This window comes from Macaca mulatta, chromosome 14, assembly GCF_049350105.2.
Source record: "Macaca mulatta isolate MMU2019108-1 chromosome 14, T2T-MMU8v2.0, whole genome shotgun sequence".
NCBI classification, from domain to species: Eukaryota; Metazoa; Chordata; class Mammalia; order Primates; family Cercopithecidae; genus Macaca; species Macaca mulatta.
In genome coordinates this window covers 47,243,682-47,262,812 of record NC_133419.1, presented here as the reverse complement: position 1 = coordinate 47,262,812, position 19,131 = coordinate 47,243,682, and the positions used below count along the sequence as shown (strand labels likewise).

The 19,131-nt window shown below is 39.1% G+C and overlaps 1 protein-coding gene and 1 long non-coding RNA gene across 2 annotated transcripts in view; one reads left to right on the top strand and one right to left on the bottom strand.

Moving 5' to 3' along the window:
- The window catches only part of LOC144334279 (uncharacterized), a 71,928-nt gene that overhangs the window by 13,104 nt on the left and 39,693 nt on the right, over positions 1–19,131 (bottom strand). Inside the window, exon 2 of the long non-coding RNA XR_013403970.1 lies at positions 2,484–2,781. This is a non-coding gene — a long non-coding RNA (uncharacterized LOC144334279). The remainder of the gene's footprint in view (positions 1–2,483; positions 2,782–19,131) is intronic.
- On the top strand, positions 7,376–8,344 carry MRGPRX4 (MAS-related GPR, member X4). Its single transcript, NM_001040618.1, is given in 1 exon segment — positions 7,376–8,344. A coding segment is annotated over 1 exon segment (969 nt).

Genomic DNA, 19,131 nt, shown 5'->3' with positions numbered 1-19,131 from the left:
AAAGCATTTGACAAAATTTAGCACCCTTTATTATTAAAACCTCCAGCAAAATTGTCATAGAAACGACATACCTTAATGTAATTAAAACCATCCATGATAACCCCACAGCCAACATTATACTGAATGGGGAAAAGTTGAAAACATTCTCCCTGAGAACTGGAACAAGATAAGGATGCCCACTTTCACCACTTCTATTCAGCATAGTACTGGAAGCTTTAGGCAGAGCAATCAGACAAGAGAAAGAAATCAAGACCATCCAAATCAATAAACAGGAAGTCAAACTGTCCCTATTCACTGATGATATGATTGTATACCTAGAAAACCCTAAAGACTCATCCAGAAAACTCCTAGAATTGATACATAAATTCAGTAAAGTTTCAGGATACAAATTCAATGTACACAAATCAGTAGCACTGCTATACACCAACAGTGACCAAGCTGAGAATCAAATCAAGAACTCAAACACTTTTACAATAGCTGTAAAAAAAAAATACTTAGGAATATACCTACCCAAGGAGGTGAAAGACCTCTACAAGGAAAACTACAAAACACTGCTGAAATGATAGGTGACACAAACAAATGGAAATACATCCCATGCTCATGGAAGGGTAGAATCAATATTGTGAAAATTACCATACTGCCAAAAGCAATCTAAAAATTCAATGCAGTTCCCCCCAAAATATCATCATCATTCTTCTCAGAACTAGAAAAAAAAATTCTAAAATTAATGTGGAAACAAACAAAAAAACCCGCATAGCCAAAGCAAAACTTAACAAAAAGAACAAATCTGGAGGCGTCACATTACCCATCTTCAAACTGTACTACAAAGCTATAGTCACCAAAACAGCATGGCACTGGCATAAAAGTAGGCACATAGACAAATGGAAAAGAGGAAAGAATCCAGAAATAATGCCAAATACTTACAGCCAACTGATTTTTGACAAAGCTAACAAAAACATAAAGTGGGGAAAAGACACTCTTTTAACAAATGGTGCTGAGATAACTGGCAAGCCACATGTAGAAGAATGAAACTGGACCCTCATCTCTCACCTTCTACAAAAATCAACTCCAGATGGATCAAAGACTTAAATCTAAGACCTAAAACAATAAAAATTCTAGAAGATAACATCAGAAAAATGCTTCTAGACGTTCGCTTAGGCAAAGACTTCATGGCCAAGAACCCAAAAGTAAATGCAACAAAAGCAAAACCGAATAGATGGGACTTAATTAAACTAAAAAGCTTTAACACAGCAAAAGCAATTGTCAGCAGAGCAAACGACAACTCACCGAGTGAGAGAAAATCTTCACAAACTAAGCATCTGACAAAGTACTAATATCCACAATCTACAAGGAACTCAAACAAATCAGCAAGAAGAAAGCAAACAGTCCCATCAAAAAGTGGGCTGAAAGCACAAATAGACAATTCTGAAAAAAAGAGATGCAAATGGCCAACAAACATAGGAAAAAATGCTTAACATCATTAATGATCAGGGAAATGCAAATCAAAAACCGTATTGCGATACCACCTTACTCCTGCAAGAATGGCCATAATTTAAAAATCTAAAAATAATAGATGTTGGTGGGGATGTGGTGAAAAAGGAACACTTTTGGACTGCTGGTAGGAATGTAAACTAGCATAAGCACTATGGAAAACAGTGTGGAAATTTCTTAAAGAAGTAAAAGTGGATCTACCATTTCATCCAGCAATTCCGTTAAATATATATAAATATATATAAAATGTATAAACTATATAATATATATATTTATATACCACGGAATAGTACTAAACCATAAAAAGGAATAAAATAATGGCATTCACAGCAAACTAGATGGAATTGGACACTTTATTCTAACTGAGGTAACTCAGAAATGGAAAACAAAACATCATATGTTCTCACTTACAAGCAGGAGCTAAGCTGTGAACATGTAAAGGCATAGAATAATATAATGCACTATGGGGACTTGCGGGGAAGGATGAAAGAGGGATGAGGGATAAAAGACTACAAGTTGGGTATAGTGGACACTGCTCAGGTGATAGGTGCACCAAAATCTCAGAAATTACCACTAAAGAACTTATCCATGTAAGCAAACACCACCTGTTCCCTCAAAAACCCATTGAAATAAAAAAAAAATAATAAATGATTTAACTTCACAGAACTTAAAAATTGTTCAATGTTCAGAGTTGATAATAATAAAAGAAATTAGAATAAAATGTGCAGCAAGTGGTAGCCTCTGGACAATGGCATTCTAGACATTCACTTTGCATACACTTCTCTAGCATTTGGAAAGAAAGTATACACATGAATATATCAATACTATGATAAAGAAAACACCAAAACACGGTGTCAGGCCATTGTCAGCCTTGACGATCCCAAGATCTACTTTTTTCTTTAGTTATAAAGCTTCATAATGAAAGTTCACATTGCTTAATGTGATACCTAGGCCCATAATTGATTTTCAAAATCAGGACAACAATTACTTACAGGAAGTTGAACAAGATGGGATGTGATGGGAGAGGCTGATATGTATTGGATATGGGACAGAGGCCAAGAATCATCTCAGTTAGGATTTGTGCCTCAAATACCTCTGGCCTCGGATTTGTCGACAGTCTTCATAAAGGAAATAACGAGTTCGTCTAGCATCTTCATAAGCCTGGATTGCTAACCAGGTTTCATTTGAGCTCCTGTAGGCATCTCCTGAATTAAGCAACACAGAAAATCCTCTGAAGCCACTGAATCGCAGAAAGGCTCTCCACCTTTAGCACAAGAGGAGTCTTCACCTCTGGACAAAAGAAGGAACCATAAGGGTAAGTACCAAGAACTGTCTTCTTCCATAGTCAGTTACGGTTTTTGCTATAAGATCATGTCCCTGTGCTTCCACCTTGGTGCTACATGCAGGGAGTCACGAGCTTGTTTCAGGAAAAGACAAGAGACATGAAGCTTCCTTTTGGAAACTGAGTGCTGCCAGCCCAAACTGTGTGAGTTCCAAATGGGGTCCCCCTTCTTATTTATCCCCATATCACCTCCTTCATTCCAATCACTCAATCTGCTCTCCTGGAGAGAATGCTGCCTCTTACACTCATTTAAGGAGCAAGGGGACATGAAGACATTTCTTCCCAGAGTTGAACTGCTGTAGAGCCGGTTTTATTGCTTCACTTCCTTTTTAAATTTATTCTTCTCTACCTATCTGGAAAGGACCAAGGGAGTTATAGATAGTCCAAACTGAAATAATTAAGGAGTGTTTCATAAGGAAAGTATTTACAAAGATGCACAGGGTTAAGGGAAAGAGACGAGGCATGGGTCAGCACCTTAAGCAGCAATACATAGGGGAGCACTACTTCCTCACCTAAGCTGAAAGGGACGGGGAAGGAGCAATTACCATTGTCGCCAAAGCCATAGCTGTAGCCATAGGGGTGGAAGAACATGAGCAGGCAGGTGGAGAAGCCCTGCATGGCTAACACACAACCACACAGGCTGATATGGTTTGGATCTGTGTCCCCCCACCCAAATCTCATGCTGGTTATAATTCCCAATGTTGGAGGCAAGGCCTGGTGCGAGATGATTATTAGATCATGGGGATGGTTTCGCATGAATGTTTTAACACCATCCCCCTTTGGTATTGTTGTTGTGACACTGATGAGTTCTCACGAAATCTAATTGCTTAAACGCGTGTGGCACCTCCTCCCTCTCTCTTTTGCTCCTGCTCTCACCGTGTAAGATGTGTGGCACCTCCTCCCTCTCTCTTTTGCTCCTGCTCTCACCGTGTGAGATGTGTGGCACCTCCTCCCTCTCTCTTTTGCTCCTGCTCTCACTGTGTGAGAAGCCTCGCTCCCCCTTTGCCTTTCACCAGGATTGGAAGCTTCCTGAAGCCTCCCCTAAAGCGGAAGCTGCCATGCTTCCTGTACAGCCTGTAGAGCTATGAGCCAATTAAACCTGTTTTCTTCATAAATTTCTCAGTCTCAGGTATTTCTTTTTAGCAATGCAAGAAGGAACTAATACACCAACAGAGAGCCAGGAGGTGGAAATCCCAAGTCACTCTCCTGCTGTCTTCCAGTCTCCTGCTGGTATGTCCCAGTGTCTCAATTTCATCAGAAACCAGAAATAAAAAGAATCCCACTGATGTGGTACCTAGAAGCCACTCCCTTGGGATGTCAAACAGGATAAAGAATGGAAAGCAAATCCTCATGGCAAATGAGACTATCCCTCTCACCTTCTTATATCCTCCTACTTCCTGAGGCTTTCTCTGCCTGAAGGTGATTGATTCCTGTCTCATTTCAGCTCCATCAGACTACTTTAACGTTTGGCATGTCTTTCTCTACTGTCACTTTTATGCAGAAATGTTTGCATTTTTCAAAAATGCATAGAAAATAAAATGTAATTTTAAAAAGAGAACATATTTATTTGTTTAGAATATAAGTTTGGCTGCTCTAAACAAGACATGAAGTAGAAATATCTTAAACAAGAAAGTATAATTGTGCCTCTGGGTCACTAGGTTCTGAATCTGCAGATTCAACAAACCACAGGCGGAAACTATTCCAAAAATAAGGGTATGGTTGAGTTGTGTATGTACTGAACAGGTACAAACTTGTTTTTCCTTGTCGTTATTTCTGGAAAAACTACAATATGACAAGAATTTACATAGCATTTGCATTTTGTCGTTATTCTAAATAACTAAAAACGATTTAACGTATCTGGGAGAAAGTGCATAGGCTAGATACAAATACCACATATAAAGAAATTGAGCATCTGCAGATTTTGGTGTGTGCTGAATTCTGGAAAAAGTCCCCTGTGAATACCCAGAAATGACTGTCTTTGAAATTTGAACTAGAAGCTCCAAGGCATCACACATCAGAATTCCAAAAATTGCTGCTCCCCAGTCCCTAGAGAGTTGCCCTCATCCTTGTGATCCTGCATGGTTCCAGCTAGATCAGCATTCCAGCCTTATGGAAAAGGACGAGGGGAAGGAGAAGCTTTGCTCCTTCTATTGATCCCGTGAGTGAGGAATTGCTTACATCACTTTGTGATTCTTCCACTTAACAGCACCTGGCCATACGATGTGATTCAGCACCAAGGAAAACTGGGATGTGGGTCCTTGTGCTGCTTTTACACTCTCAGAATTGTTATGTGACCAAAGAGGAAAATGAATGTTGGGGCAACCTAGCAGTCTCTTCACTCCTGATTGTCTCTGACTCTGTGCTCACATCAAGATTTTTCAGGAACTCCTCAGAAATAATGAATGATGGGGCAGAGAACAGAATTGGGACCTCATGCAGGGCTCCAGGGACCAGGGACTGGTGTTGGACCTGCTCTTCCTGTTGTGAACTCAGGAAAACCCTTTAATTCTCTAGGCCTTGGTTTCATCTTATGTTATATGAGGATAATACCATAGATGGTCTTTAAGGAACACAGGCTAAATGTTGGTGATACTACAGGGAAAATGATGGGTATGAGTTAGTCCTTGTGGAGCTTCGGATTTCACGAGGAGGACAAACATATCATACCATAAATATAGACGGAGAAACTCTTTAGTGCCCTGAGTGTGGATAACAGAGGTTCTCCTTTTCCTCCCATTTCCTTTCTCGGCTAATCAGGGCTGTGCCAGCTTGTCCCTCTAAGAGAACTCATGATGGATGCATTCCCTCCTGATGTTTCTCTGTACTCCCAGCAAAGGGTGCATCTTCTGTCCACCAGGAGGCCTCCTGCCCCTGTGCATCCTTAAGATTCCAGAGCAAACGTGGCCTCTGATAGGCAAAAAGGAACTCCTGAATTTATTCCTAAATGGCGTTCATTCATCTCTATTTTGTTCCCTCTTTGAATTGCCTCTCATTCCCTATCTGGAGTTTGCTTAGGTCAGTTTTTTTTCAATCCACAATTTTGACTGCCAACTTGGATTTAACTTGAGAATCACTCCTCTGCTTTACTCCCTTTAACATGTATAATCGACACAGGGTCGTGCTGGGTATAAATGGCTGCTCCAAGACTGGATCGTGAGTCAGCCCTGCTGGACTCAAATTCATACTATATCATATATAACCCCTGGGACAAATAATTCCCTTTCTTTATGCTCCAATTGCATTATCTGCCATATGGGAATAATACCAATTCTTACCTCCTGGGCTCTTCAGGTGATTAAAAGAGACAATACCTTATAAACTCTCAATCAGCTACTATTATTCTCCCAGATTAGACCTAATCCTCGTTCTCCAGTTGAAATCTGCATGAATATCTCTCTTTATACTCCAAGCCCTACACGTCGCCTATTTCCCCTCATGGACACCTCTCATACAAATGTTTTCATCAGCAAAGAAATGCTACCAGAGATCTCCTGAAAGAGAGAATGAAATAGGTTTACATTGTGTACACTCAGCAGAACATTTAGTAGTCCCCCATAGATATTTCCACACTTCTGTTACCTCCGTCAGTTATACTCAGACCTCATCTGCACTTACTCTTTCCTCTGTTCTATTGTTGAGTAATTCAGATGAGACCCACACCCTACCCAAACACTGTGTACAAAAATGCTTCTAGGTGTTCAGCAAAGCCACACTGAGTCTTCATTTCAAAGGCACATCAGTTGTCAATTTCAGGTTTTGGGCACTCATCAATAATTCTTCTCAACACAGATAGAGCTGTCCACAAATAGAATTCTGATGAATGAAATTTTCTTCATCCAGTTATACATTTGTGTTCTAATACCTTACATTGTGCTTTCATCTTTATTTTCCATTTCATCCAAATCTAGCAGTACCATTAGGCTCCTCATGCATGCATTCCTTCATTGAAAGAATGTTTATGAAGAGCACAGTGTGCTGGTCATGGAAATAGGCACTGTGAGTATAAAATGTAAAATGTGGTCCTGTCTGCAATGACTAATACACTGAGTTATTTCTCACCCACCAGGCCCAGCCATTTTCACACTTATCCTAGTGAAGGTCACATTTTCCTCTCATTCATAAAGCATGGTCTTCTTTCCTGTCCTAGTCACGAGTGTGTCACAGCCACCTCTTTGTGTATCTGACTTTCTCCATCTGAGATAAAATATCAGGCCCATGATACAGTAATGATCGGGTCCACAACCCCGGCTGGATGAGTTGGGGGTATTTTGATCCTAATGTTATTCCCATGTCAGTACAGAACTTGTGTGGCAGTAGAGAGAGGTCAGGCTTCAGAGTCAAGAAGAACTGGATTTAAAACTGGATTTGAGGACCCCCACCTTTTGATAGGTGACTTATTCTCTGCGAGTCTCTGATCTCTCCTCTTTAAATGAGGACAGTAAAAATCCCACATGGCAGGGTGGTGGGGAGAATCAGAGATCACACAGCTGGTGATCACATCTGGTCTGTGTTCCCAGGGGCACCAGACTGGGGTTTCTGAGCATGGATCCAACCATCCCAGCCCTGGGTACATCAGTGACACGAATCAACGGAACTGTGGAGACTCCTTGCTACAAGCTGACCCTGAGCCTCACGGTGCTGACGTGCATCGTTTCCCTTCTGGGGCTGACAGGAAACGCGGTTGAGCTCTGGCTCCTGGGCTTCTGCATGCGCAGGAACGCTGTCTCCACCTACATCCTCAACCTCGCTGTGGCCGACTTCCTCTTCCTCAGCGGCCACGTTTTACGTTTTCTGTTAAGCCTCATCAATATCCCCCATACCACCCGCAGAATCCTCATTTGTGTGATGACCGTCCCCTACCTTACAGGCCTGAGCATGCTGAGCGCCATCAGCACCGAGCGCTGCCTGTCCGTCCTATGGCCCATGTGGTACCGCTGCCGCCGCCCTAGACACCTGTCAGCGGTCGTGTGTGTCCTGCTCTGGGTCCTGTCCCTGCTGCGGAGCATCCTGGAGTGGAGGTTCTGTGACTTCCCGTTTAGTGGTGCTGATTCTTGTTGGTGTGAAACATCAAATTTCATCATAATCGCGTGGCTGACTTTTTTGTGTGTGGTTCTCTGTGTTTCTAGCCTGGTCCGGCTGGTCAGGATTCTCTGTGGATCCCAGAAGATGCCGCTGACCAGGCTGTACGTGACCACCCTGCTCACAGTGCTGGTCTTCCTCCTCTGCGGCCTGCCCTTCGGCATTCTGGGATCCCTAAATTACATGATCCACAGGGATCTGGAAGTCTTATATTGTCACGTTTATCGGGTTTGCATGTTCCTGTCCTCTCTAAACAGCAGTGCCAACCCCATCATTTACTTCTTCGTGGGCTCCTTTAGGCAGCGTCAAAATAGGCAGAACCTGAAGCTGGTTCTCCAGAGGGCTCTGCAGGACACGCCTGAGGTGGATGAAGGTGGAGGGCGGCTTCCTGAGGAAACCCTGGAGCTGTCGGTAAGCAGATGTAGGCAGTGAAAGAGCCCCTGCCCTGTCAGTCAGACGGGACTTTGAGACCAACACTGCCCTGCCAACCTTGACAATTATATTCGTTTTTCTTAGCGTTGTGCCTCAGAAATGTCTCAGTGGTAACTCAAGGTCTTCAAATAGATGTTTATCTAACCTGACAGTTCCAGTTTTCACCCACGCAAAGCATTAGTCTGACAGTACAATGTTTAGATTCTCCTTGATATTACCAACACATTTTCCCTGTTATCTTACACTGAATCCTTCCTACTGAACACTTTTTCTGCACTTTTCATAGTAATAAAAGGATTTCCTGTCCAAAACCCTAAAACACTGTTTATACTTGTTTTCTACCTGATAGTACCAAAAAGGAAGATTCCTTAATAATCTCTCAGATTATGTTTCCCTGAAAATCATGTTCCCTTCTATGACTGGAGGCATTACTGCAGTTGGAAACTCGATTCTGAATAAGTGAGTTCTGCTACCTCTAAATTCCATTGAATTCTCAGATATAAAGCAAAATAATGTCCTTAGAGAGAGATTCTCCCTTCATAAAAACAGTCTTAGAAATTGGTTTTATGAATAGCCCTCTCCCGTCATTTGTCCACACATGGTCACACCTTGGCCTTGGTTTCTAGAAAAGACAACCATGGCCCTTTCCCCTTGAGAACTGGTAAGTGCTTATTTAGCTCTTCCTGGACTAAAGGACCAGTGAGGAGCCTATAAATATACCCCACCAGTTCCATTTTGGCCATTGGAAACCTCAATATTGGTTTCAAACTGGAATTATCTTGAAAACCATTTATTATTCATTTACAGAGTCTTTAAGTGTAGAATTCTTCATTCTTCCAGGTTTTGTACAAATCGTTCTGGGTGTAACTTTCAGTCAGTTTTATGACTGTTAACATAAGAAGCAAAACTGAAAACATCTGACTTTTCCATGCTAATGTCAATTATAGTATCTGGATAATAACTTACAGTTGGTACAAAATTCTGATACATGGTACAAAATTCTAAGTTGTGACTTAGATGAACACGGAAACATTGTGCTAAGGAAAATATGCCAGATACCAAATAATAATATTGTAAGATCAAATTCTACAAGGTATCCAAACTAGGAAATTCTTGAACACAGAAAATAAATTAGGAGGATCCTGGTGCTGGATGATGGAGAGACTGTGTAGCCAATTATTTAATGAGCACGGACTTTCTGTGCGGAATGATGAAGTTCTTAAAAGGGACAGTGGTAACGGTTACTACTTATTGTGAATGTACTTAATGATATTGAATTGTACAATTAAAATGGTTAAAGTTGTAAAATGTATGTTATGAACATTTTACCACAATTAAAAACATGTAATTATAAACACAGGATCAGTACAAAATTCAGGACTATGCTCCACTAGTGGTTATCCCTTCAACAGATAACTCAAGCCGACAGAAGAGACCACCAAGAGAAGATGTGACATCACAGCAGGCTGTGTGCTGCTCACAGACAGTGAGGCTGCCCCTCAGATTGACCCTCACTGAGGGGAGCTGACACATGCATTTTGAGTATGCAGGAGACAGTACAAAGCAGTTATGAAAGCAATAAAGAGGTCTATAGTTCTCCGTTTGTCCAACCAAATTTACTGGTGACTCGTATCACATTGTTCACAATGTCGAACTCAGGTCCCCTGAGTCCAGATCCATTGCTCTTCCAGGACCAGCACTCTGCTGATGCTGAATCCTATCTGTCCACCCTCAATTTCCAAATGCCATAGTAGGACATAGCTGTAGGTGAGGCTTTCCTACGTGTCGGAGGAAGTGGAAAGGCAGTGTTTGCAGCCAATGCTCCAGGCAAGGAGCTTTAATATGATGTCTTTAGTTCAGGCTGAGGGTTATTGAGAGAGCCCATTCTGGGAGTCTGTGATATCAATTGTACAGTTCTGGATAAAGATGTTTATCATGAGGAATTCTGTAGTGAATTTTCACTTGGCAATTGAATTAAATAATGTTGGTTCTCACCTGGGCCACTGCTTATTTTGACGTTAGTGACTCTTTTTCTTTTGACGGAAGAAAATTTCAACTTTATGAAAACTTAGATTCCGTCCCTGAAGCCCATTTTGAACTCACTTGGCCTCACACATTGCTCCACTACAGCACTTATAACAGTATATTTCAATTGTTTGTCCTCACATCTTTCTCTTCAACCACATTCTGAGGTCTTTAAGAGCAGAGAACATGTCTTTGAATTTCTGGTGCAACAGACTAGGTGTGGAATTTAGAAGTCTTGGTAACTATTTTTCTCAAGCAGCTCCCACCTGAAAATCACAGGTGTGTCCAACATCTTGCAAAGGCTGGCTCAGTCACCAGGTCTCACTGGAACTCCTACAGGTACCTCCCACACAACAGAGTGTCCTCTGCAGTTGGTTTTTCTGAGAACAGCTGTTCCCTTTCATTGCAGGTCTGCTTACTGCCTCTGGGAAGAAGAATGGAGGGGATGTGGGAGTCTGCTAGTGAAATGCTTTCTTTCCCAGGCCAATGATATCATTTCCTCTCAGTTCCATGTCGAAGAAGAGCGTGCAGGACATCCAGGCATGTTCCCCAGAAAGGGAGAAATGATATAAAAGTCTCTAATGGCACTTTTTGGGAGCTGCCATTCATGACTATTTTTTAGGCATGAATTCAACAAACATTCGAACCTAATTCATCAAGCACTGTGCTAATTCTGCATAAAAGCAAACACCTTTCAAATAAGTCTCACACTAATACATTCCATCTCTATATCCAATTCTTTCCACTTCCTGAAGAAAATATATGGATTGATGCTGAGCAAATGCTGAGCCTTTGTGGTCATTCACTTATGCTCTAGTACACCTGGGCTCAAGGGCACTGAGTCATCAGCTTCACAAGAACCAATTGGATCTGTTTCCTGTCCTGATTTTGACAATTAGGCTTGTCAATATAATTACCTAATTTATCAAAATACACCACAAATCAACAAAATACGAGTATGAAAGAACTGCGGTTTCCATACAAACTAATGTGAATGCTTAAAGGGACAATAAAAGCAGGTTCCAAAATTATTGTTAGTTTAATAGGTGTGAGTCTGCCAACTCTATCAGATTAAACAAAAATTAACAATATGGAGCAATATACTCAGTGAGAATGCTATGCATCTGACGCTAGAATCTACATTTAAATGAATCCACACTGCAAATCATAGACAATGATTGATAGATATGCTTTCAGCAAGATAAGAGTAGAATTCTATTTGCAAACCCTACACAAAGGAATGTTCTGTAGTTTAGTTCTATTTTAGTGAATGAATTCTAGGTAAAAATGAAATATTCACGTTACAAATGTTTCCCTTTTTATGAATACTGATTAACAGACATTTTCAATTAACCTATCCACTTGCATTCCTGAATATGTCATTAAGTGGGCTTTTCATAACAGCATCTCTCACTTATTCTACTGTTTACGGTATAAACAGATACTGAGCATCTTCTATTCTCTAGCTTGCATGCCAGACACTTAGGAGTCAAAGTAAACACACCTACATTCATAGAGCACACAGCCTGTGAAGGAAGGACACTAGTTTAGAAAAGACGGCCTCCCAAAGTGACACATGCTATCCAAGAGTTGTATTTGTGGCTCAAGGGTTCTCAGAGGAGAGGGTATCTAAAAATTCCCAGTTATCTTGCTGCCATCCTGAAGAGGAATGCCACCCCCCAAGCACCCAGCTGAAGCAGAACAATAAGATTCCAATAAATTAGAGAATGTTCACTAGGTGACTGCTCATGCAAGACAACAATCTCAGCAGCGGTTGTATAATTGATGATATCAAAAGATTAATAGGCTGAATCTTACAACAGCCCTCAATCTATAGTCCAACATCACACCAATACACAATTCCTGAAAAGATTTTTAAGAGACCCTACACGTGCTTAGGTCACAGGCATTGCGGAACTATCTACCACCATTACCGTGTGTTCCAGCAGTAGAAGTCCTTGCCTCCAGGCAAAACCAAATCAGCATCTAGAAATCCCAGGATATGTAGAGAAGGAGAATGTGCAAGTGCTAGAATGGGAAGAACACTGGACCTGGTTTCAGGGATTTGGGATTCTCAAGCTGACTGCATGGCCAACATGGGTCACATGCTCATTCCAGGCAAGCCAAGCAGATAGTGAGGTTACGGGATTGCCCCAGTCTGAAATTGTGCCATTTGTGCATTTGTGCTCAGGTACCTCTTTTCAGAATAGGTGGGTAAAGTGTAGCTTTACCATAACTCTGGACTGAAGATAACTGCTGTTGTGATCCTGGCAGCCTGGGAAATTCATCTCTCTACGCAGTGACTATAATCACAGTAATCGTACGTTCTTCTCACCCATGTGGCAGCGACCTAGAATCTGAAGAGACTGCTGTGATGTTTGTTCTGTATGACGCTGTGGCATCCATTGGGCACCATTATTGTCAATGTACCAATGCTGACTATAGATATAGATGGCATTTGCTTGCTGTTACCTAACAACAGCAGAGTATAGAAGAAGAAATCTCAATGCTCATGCCCATCATGAGCATGAAACCAATTGTTCTGAAACCTTGCAGGATGCAAACACAAGGAAGGACAGCAGAGACAGAACAGATCTCATTTCTAAGTGTGTATGTAGAAGTGAGTGGATGATGGAAGGCTTTGTGTAATAGGTAGAATGTTAACTGATGACTACAATTTACCCAGCATTATAATTATAATTATACCCTCTGCGAATTTTGCCAGTCACCTCAATCTTTGTACTGGGGAAGGAGAGATAAATAGGATCTGGACAGATGGAAATGGGAGAAGAGATAATTTACAGTGGCACTGTTAATAAAAGCATAGAGATTTTTAGGGAATGGTGAATAATTCATTCATGAGTTTTATTCCTTCTGTTACCCCATGTATTTGGTCATGGTGGCAAGATCCCTCTTAAATAGAAGGAAAGATACAGTCTTTTTCAGATAAACAAATACTGAGAATTTGCCACTACCAAACCAGCACTACAATAACTGCTAAAAGGAGCTCTAAATCAGGAAATAAAACCTCAAAATACAACCTCCTTAAAGCCTAAGTCTTACAGGGCCTATAAAACAATAACTCAATGGAAAAAAAAAAAAACCATGTATTAACACAACAACTAACATGATGAATAGAATAGTATCACACATCTCAATATTAATATTGAATGCAAACGGCCTAAATGTTTCACATAAAAGATACGGAATGTCAGAATGGATAAGAATTCACCAACAAAGTATCTGCTGTCTTCAAGAGATTCACCTAACACATAAGGACCCACATAAACTTAAGGTAAAGGGTTGGTAAAAGATATACCATGCAAATATATACCGAAAGTGAGCAGGAGTACCTATTCTTATATCAGACAAAACAAACTACTTTAAAGCAACAACAATTAAAAAAAACAAAGGGGGAAATTATATAATGATAGAAGGATGAGTCCAACAGGAAAATATCACAATCCTAAATACGTATATCCCTAACACTGTCACTCCTAAATTTATAAAACAATTACTAATAGACCTAAGAAATGAGATAGATGGCAACATAGTAATAATAGTGGACTTCAATACTCCACTGACAGCACTAGAAAAGTCATCAAGACAGAAAGTCAACAAAGAAACTATAGATTTAAACTATACCCTACAACAAATGGACTTAACAGATATTTATAGAACATTCCATCCAACAACCACAGATTATACATTCTATTCAACAGCACATGGAACTTTCTCCAAGATAGACCATATTATAGGCCATGAAACAAGTCTCAATAAATTTAAGAAAATTGAAATTATATCAAGTATCCTTTCAGACCACAGTGGAATAAAATTGGAAATGAGCTCCAAAAGGAATCCTCAAAACCATGAAAATAAATGGAAATTAAATAATCTACTCCTGAATGATATTTGGGTCAACAATGAAATCAAGAAGGAAATTTAAAAATTCTTTGAACTGAGTGATAATAGTGACATAACCTATTGAAATCTCTGGGATAAAGCAAAGTGGTGCTAAAAGCAAAGTTCATAGCATTAAATGCCTACGTCAAAAAGTCTGAAAGAGCACAAATAGATAACCTAAGGTCACACCTCAAGGAACTAGAGAAACAAGAACAAACCAAAGCCAAACCCTGCAGAAGAACAAAAAAGAAACTGGAGCAGAACTAAATGAAATTGAAACAAACAAACAAACAAACAAAAAGATAAATGTAACAAAAAGCTGGTTCTTTGAAAGCATAAACAAAATTAATAGACCATTAGTGAGATTAACCAAGAAAAGAAGAGAGAAGATTCAAATAAGCTCAATTAGAAATGAAACAAGAGATATTACAACTGATACCACAGAAATTCAAAAGATCATTCAAGGCTACTATGAACACCTTTACACACACAAATTAGAAAACCTAGAGGAGATGGACAAATTCCTGGAGATTAAAATAGGAAGAAAAATAGAAACTCTCAACAGACTAGTAACAGGCAGCAAGATTGAAATGGTAATTTGAAAATTACCAACAAAAAAGTCTAGGACCAGAGAGATTTACAGCTGAATTATATCAGACATTCAAAGAAGAATTGGTGCCAATCCTTTTGACACTATTCCAAAAGATAGAGAAAGAGGGAATCCTCCCTAAATCATTCTATGAAGCCAGTATCACCCAAATACCAAAACCAGGAAAGAACATAACAAAAAAAGAAAACTACAGACCAATATTCTTGATGAATACAGATGCAAAAATCCTCAACAAAATACTAGCAAACCAAATCCAACAGCATATCGAAAAGATAATCCAGCATGATCAAATGGGTTCATACCAGGGATACAGAAATAGGTTAACATACACAAGTAAATAAATGTGATAAACCATATAAACAGAACTAAATACAAAAATCACATGATTATCTCAATAGACACAGAAAAGCATTTGACAAAATCTAGCATCCCTTTATGATAAAAAACCTCAGCAAACTCGGCATAGAAGGGACATACCTTAACATAATAAAAACTATCTATGACAAACTACACAGCCAACATCATACTCAATGGGGAAAAGTTGAAAGCATTCCACCTGAGAACTGAAACAAGATAAGGATGCCCATTTACACCACTTCTATTCAACATAGTACTTGAAGTCCTAGCAAGAGCAATTAGCAGAGAAAGAAATAAAGGGCATTCGAATCAGTAAAGAGGAAGGCAAACTGCCATGGTTCACTAATGACATGATTGTACACCTAGAAAACCCTGAAGACTCAACCAAAAAGCTTCTAGATCTGATAAATGAATTCAGTAAAGTTTCAGGATACAAAGTCAATGTACACAAACCAGTAGCACTGCTATACACCAAAAGTGACCAAGCTGAGAATCAAATCAAGAACTCAACCCCTTTTACAATAGCTGAAAAAAATAATAAAATACCTAGGAACATATCTAACCAAGGAGGTGAAAAACCTCTGCAAAGAGAACTACAAAACACTGCTGAAAAAAATTATAGATGACACAAACAAATGGAAACACATCCCATGCTCATGGATGGGTAGAATCAATATTGTGAAAATGACCACACTTCCAAGAGCAATCTACAAATTCAATGTAATTCCCATCAAGATGCCATCATCATTCTTCACAGAACTAGAAAAAATGATCCTAAAATTCATATGGAACTGAAAAAGAGCCTGCATAACCAAAGCAACACTAAGCAAAAAGAACAAATCTAGAGGCGTCACATTACCTAACTTCAAACTATAAGGCTATAGTCACCAAAACCCATGGTACTGGTATAAAAATAGGCATATAGACCAATGGAACAGAATAGAGAACCCAGAAATAAACCTAAATACTTACCGCCAACTGATCTTCAACAAAGCAAACAAAAACATAAAGTGGAGAAAGGACATCTTTTTCAACAAATAGTGCTAGGATAATTAGCAAGCCACATGTAGAAGACTGAAACTGGATCCTCGTCTCTCACTTCATACAAAATCAACTCAAGATGGATCAAAGACTTAAATCTAAGACCTGAAACCATAAAAATTCTAGAAGATAACATAGGAGAAACCTTTCTAGACATTGGCTTAGGCAACGACTTCATGACCAAGAACCCAAAAGTAAGTGTAAAAAGAAAACAAAGATAAATCAATAGGACTTAATTAAACTAAAAATTTCTGCACAGGAAAAAATAATAATAATAATCAGCAGAGTAAACAGATAACTCATGGAGTGGAAGAAAGTCTTCACAAACTGCATCTGACAAAGGACTAACATCCAGAATCTACAAGGAAATCTAACAAATCATCAAGCATGAAACAAATTATCCCATTGAAAAGTGGGCTGAGGACATGAATAGGCAATTCTTAAAAGAAGATATACCAATGGCCAATAAACATATGAAAAAATGCTCCACAAGGCGGAGCTTGCAGTGAGCTGAGATCCGGCCACTGCACTCCAGCCTGGGCGACAGAGCGAGACTCCATCTCAAAAAAAAAAGAAAAAGAAAAAGAAAAAAGGCTCCACATTACTAATTATCAGGGAAATGCAAATCAAAACCACAAAACAATACCACCTTACTCCTGCAAGAATGGCCATAATTTAAAAATCAAAAAATAATAGATGTTGGCATGGATGTGGTGAAAAGGGAACACTTTTACACTGCTGGTGGGGATGTAAACTAGTAAAACCACTATGGAAAACAGTGTGAAGATTCCTTAAAGAACTAAAAGTAGATCTGCCATTTGTTCCAGCATTTCTACTACTGGATATCTACCCAGAGGAAAGGAAATCATTTATGAAAAAGACACTCACACATGCATGTTTATAGCAGCACAATTTGCGATTGTAAAAATATGGAACCAGCCCAAATGCCCATGAATCAATGGGTGGATAAAGAAAATGTCATATATATATAAATATATATATACACACACACACATACACACACACACACACACACACACACACACACACACACACACACACCATGGAATACTACTCAGCCATAAAAAGGAACAAAATAACAGCATTCACAGCAATCTGGATGGAGTTGGAGACCATTACTCTAAGTGAAGTAACTCAGGAATGGAAAACCAAACCTTGAATGTTCTTTCTTACAAGCAGGAGCTAAGCTATCAGGATACAAAGGCATAAGAATGATACAATGGACTTTGGGGACTCAAGGAAAGAGAGTGGGAGGTGGGTGAGGGATAAAAGACTATGCATTGGGTACAATGTACACTGTTCTGGTGATGGGTACATCAAAATCTCAGAAATCACCACTAAACTACTTACCCATGTAACCAAACACCACCTGCTCTCCAAAAAGTTATTGAAGTAAAAAAATAAAATGTATAATCTCAGCTATTTTCAAATGAATACTACATTATTATTTACTATATTTACCACACTACGTAATATATCTCAAAGAAAAAATTTTTCATCCCATTTAATTAAGGCTTTACACTCTTTGACCATCAATCACTTCTCCATGGGTGTTGAAATTTGTCAAATCCTTTTGCTGTGTTTATTGAGATATTCACATAATTTTTCTCCTTTATTCTGTTAATGTGGTAAATTTCATTGATTGATTTACAAATGTTAAACAAACATTGCACTACTGAGATAAACCCCACTAGCCATTCTGTATTATCCTTTTGATATATTTCAGGATTCTACCTGCTACTACTGTGTTAAGAATTTTTGCATCTGATTCATAAGAAATTTTGGTCTGTAGTTTTCTTTTGTAATATCTTTTCCAGATTTCACTATCAAAGATATACATGGTCTCATAAAATAAGTTGGAGACTATTCTTTCCTTCTGAAATTTAAGATAAAATATTTGTATAAATTTGATATGATTTTTCCCTTTAAATATCAATAGAATTTATCCAAGACTTCTGGATCTAAATTTTTGCATGTGCATGTGTGGAAAGTTTTAATTAAAAATGTAATATCTTGGCCAGGTGCAGTGGCTCATGCCTGTAATCACAGAACTTTGGGAGGCCAAGGAGGGTGGATCACCTGAGGTCAGGAGTTCAAGACCAGCCTGGCCAACATGATGAAACCCTGTCTCCACTAAAAATACAAAAATTAGCCAGGTTTGGTGGTGTGCGCCTGTAATCCCTGCTGCTCAGGAGGCTGAGGCAAGATAATCACTTGAACCCGGGAGGCGGAGGTTACAGCACTCCAGCCTCGGCGACAGAGTGAGATTTCATTAAAAAGCAACAACAACAAATTTATATAGATATACAGATATAGAAAGATATATAAAATGTCTTTCACAGACATACAGCTATTCACATTTTCTATTTCTTCTCATGTCAGTTTTGACAAATTATGTCTTTCAAGGAAACTGTCCCTTTCATCTAAGTTTTGAATTTATTGACATAAATTTGTTCATAATAGTTCTTTATTATCCCTTTAACATCTTTAGAGACTATAGCAATATTCCCACTCTCATTCTTGATAATGATGTTATTCTCTCTCTGTTTATTGTTCAGTATTGCTAAAAATTTGTGAATATCATTAATCTTTTCATGGTACTATCATAGCTTTGATTTTATCTCTATTTGTTTTCTGTTGCACTGATTTCTGCTTTTTATTGTTTCTTTCTATTTATTTTGGGCTTAATTTGTTCATGTTTTTTATAGTTCTGAAGCTTGAAGGTTAGATCTTGATTTTTTAAATTCTTAAATGTTTGATAGAATTCACCAGTGTGGCCATGTGTGCCTGGAGCTTTCTTTGTAGAAGAGTTTTTAATTATAAATTCAAT